Source organism: Sphaeramia orbicularis, chromosome 21 (assembly GCF_902148855.1).
Source record: "Sphaeramia orbicularis chromosome 21, fSphaOr1.1, whole genome shotgun sequence".
Classification (NCBI taxonomy): domain Eukaryota; kingdom Metazoa; phylum Chordata; class Actinopteri; order Kurtiformes; family Apogonidae; genus Sphaeramia; species Sphaeramia orbicularis.
In genome coordinates this window covers 10,690,800-10,694,467 of record NC_043977.1, presented here as the reverse complement: position 1 = coordinate 10,694,467, position 3,668 = coordinate 10,690,800, and the positions used below count along the sequence as shown (strand labels likewise).

The 3,668-nt window shown below is 37.6% G+C and overlaps 1 protein-coding gene across 1 annotated transcript; it reads right to left on the bottom strand.

Annotated features, from left to right (window-relative positions):
- LOC115412824 (trace amine-associated receptor 8c-like) lies at window positions 1-2,930 on the bottom strand. The gene is made up of 2 exons (XM_030125481.1): window positions 2,758-2,930; window positions 1-799 (listed from the first exon to the last, which is right to left on the bottom strand). The coding sequence occupies exons 1-2, from the start codon at window positions 2,928-2,930 to the stop codon at window positions 1-3; spliced, it is 972 nt and encodes a 323-aa protein (XP_029981341.1).
- Between the last annotated feature and the right edge of the window lie 738 nt (window positions 2,931-3,668).

Here is a 3,668-nt window from a genome sequence, read left to right as displayed (position 1 = left end):
CTACAGTAAGCGGGCGTGACAGGAACCAGGCTTCAGTATCTGAAGAGTGACAATCAGTTTAAGAGCTGTTCTAAACCAGCGGCAGAACAAGGCATAGATTACAGGGTTTAGGCAGGAGTTGAAATACACTATAAAAATGGTGTAGGACTCGATTAGAGACCCAATGAGGATGTGTCCACCTGACATCGTCACCAAATAATAGGGGATGTAACAGAACAGGAATGCAAGGACCACCACGCCCAGGCTTGTGGCTGCTTTCACCTCAGACATCTTGGCGTTTCCAGTGGCTGAAGGAAGTGAAACTTGACAACGCATGGCTCGAACCTGAGACAAAACCACCTTGAACACCCTCGTATACAGAACGATGACCACAGACACCGGCAGAATGCAGCCCACCACCAGGTCCACTTCACCATTAATGTTCACCACACACTCACCAAAACAGGAGTTAAAGCGTCCTGGGTGTTCCAGGTTTTCATGTAAGAGACAAACGGAGTAGATGACAGCACAGGTCCAGCACAGACAGATACTCAGGTTGACCACTTTAATGGTTATTCTGGTCTGATAACGGAGTGGGTCACAGATGGCCACGTAGCGATCCACCGAGATCAGGACCATGGTCCCGACGGATGCCATTATCAGGGTGATGGGGACGATGAAGTACAGAGCACACAGCAGATCACCCAGGTACCAACAGGTACTGGTCATCTGGACCTCGATCGGAACCACCACCATGCCGATCAGGAAGTCCGAGACAGCCAGAGACAGGAGGAAGGAGTTGGTGGAGGAGTGAAGCTGCCTGAAAGCAAACAAACAAAGTAAACAGGATTCACAAAAAACTCCTGTCCTTTAAACTTCCAACTCAGTTGTACTTTTAAGCACATTTTAAAATACTTTATAAAGAAACCAGCAGCACATTATCAACACAGTTACATACAATTAAATACAGCCAATGAATCAGTGATGTTAGAAATCACACATTAAATATTTTCAGTGGAAGTTGGAGCAAAACAAGGGTAATCCTCATCCAGAAACAACTGTTGACATTCTACAGTAAAAACACACAAGAAACCAGTATACAAACAATATATGTGGTGCAGAAAAAGGCCTTTAAACTGATACATAATACAGGATATAGACACCATACAAATGAACTACAAACTAACATTTCCAGATTTGATTCCGTTTAAAACACAATTAATATTTAAAGCAAGACATAAATTACTTCAAAATAAAATACAGAAATTGTTGATTAATGTTCGATTTTTTTCTATATTAGAATAAAAGAATACATTTTTAATTCTATCTATCTATCTATCTATCTATCTATCTATCTATCTATCTATCTATCTATGAAGAGCATGATCACAAACACATGCACAGTGAAGCTTTATGTGACTGATGTTAAACCTCAGGCATCAGTTTCTTTTCATGTTCAAATTTTTTCTGTATAAATCTCTTAAACACTTTCATTTCTGCTCAAAACTACCAAACATTCAATCATTTTAAGAATTTTAACCCTTTAAAAGCCAGTTTTATTACTTAATTTCACTGTTATTTATGAGAATTTTTTAAAAATTATTTTCTACATAACAAATGTTTCAAAGTTTAAATCTGTCTTGGATATGTCAAACATCAACAAAAATACTGACTTTAGTACATTATTAGGTTTTGTGTCAGATCAGATTTAACATTTTTAAAATGTCCACAATTTAAAATGTCCACCTCGAAAAACCAGATATAAAAACTTTACATATGAGATTTTTTTTTTTTTGCATAAATCTCTGAAACTACCAAATATTCAATCATCTTAAGGATTTTAAAAGCCTGTTAAATATTCAATATTTGATCGTCTTCATCAGGACTAAGGTTCATTAATATATTTGACCCAAAAAAGCAGATATCTATACTATTTTATTGTAGTTTTCTGGAAATGGACATTTTAAATAGTAAATGTTGAATCTGATGTTACACACACACACACACACACACACACACACACACACACACAAAATTGTTTCATGGAAAATAACTCATTTATGCATTTTTCATAAATAAGAACAGTAACATAGTAATAAAACTGGAATTTAAAGGGTTAAAATCCTTAAAGCCTAGTAGTAGTATGTTTTTGTCAGTGTTGATTCAAATTAAAATGAGAATCCTTAACTTTCACATGAGACAGACTTATGCACTAACAGAGTAAATGAAGCAGATGCACGAGGGTTAACAAAGCTCATTCACTGTCAAATGTTCATTTTACATGATGTCTATTACTGCACAAGTTCAGTACATTCTGGATATTGAATAAAATGTCAAAAAAATATATATATACCACACTGATCTCAATTAAAAAGGGACATAAAGGGGAATTTAAGGGTTAAAAATCACACAGAAAACAGGAGTTGATATTTGTTCACTATGAATTAACTAAAGACATATGAACAAAACTGAACAAATATAATCAAACATTAATATAAACACATACAAACACAAATGAACAAATATGAACATATAAACACATGAACATATGAAGACATATGAACAAATATAAACAAATGTGAACAAAACTGCATTAACATAAAAAGATTTTTCTGAGCATCAGAGCTCAGTTTGACTGCAGACACCTTCACATCACTGACCCTTAAACATGTCACTGACCCTTAAACATGTCACTGACCCTTAAACATGTCACTGACCCTCAAACATGTCACTGACTCTTAAACTTGAACTGATGGAGCTGAGGCTGTGAAAACCAACCTGAAGTGGGAGATGGAGATGATGACCAGCAGGTTGAGGAACGCCGTGACCACAGCCATGAAGAACAGTAGGATGGACAGGACATCCATTCCGTAGGACGCACGGGCAGGCTGCCTCCTGCATGAGGTGTTCAGGAGCATTGGGAAACAGAGCTGAGGTTCCGTGAGCTCCATTATCAGAGACTAGGAAGCGTTCAGCGTCTTTTATCTTCAAGCACTCCTCCCTGGTTCCACATCCCACCCAGAACATTTACATTCACCACCAGTCAGGTTTACTCTGAGGACAAACAGGGTGGATGGACAGACAGACGGGTGGACATAAACAGGTACCCATAAACCCAGAACCGAGGCCAGACCAGACTCAGACCATAGACCAGATAAGACCTGACCAGAGCATAGACCAGATCATAGACCCAGACCAGATCAAGTTCTATAACACACAGAAGCACCATGAGGCCAATTAGTGACATCAGGCTTTATTATCACATGGTAATTAGACCGATATTCCAGTCTTAGGTCTGTAGATGAATTTATCGATGTTATTATTGATCAGTGATTCCAGTAAAGTCAGTTGAATATTCTACTGTTTTTACAATGAGGTTCTGTTACCTGGTGACCTTTGACCTCAGTTTCAACAGCCTGTTTCAGTGACACTGTTATTAATGAACTCTGAAACAAATCCAATAATGGACTGAAATGACTAAACCAGGGTTTATGGATTATCCTATTTCTGAGGTGATTGTAAACGTATCACATCTGATTATTGCTGTTATCGGAGCATAACAGTTACTGGATTTATATTGCCATGGAAATGATATCAGTGACTGTTCTCATGAAGAATCGTACACAAGGAAATTCTTCCATTCTAAATTTTGTGATTCCCTTCACAGTATCACTGAGGTTTCCCTGCTA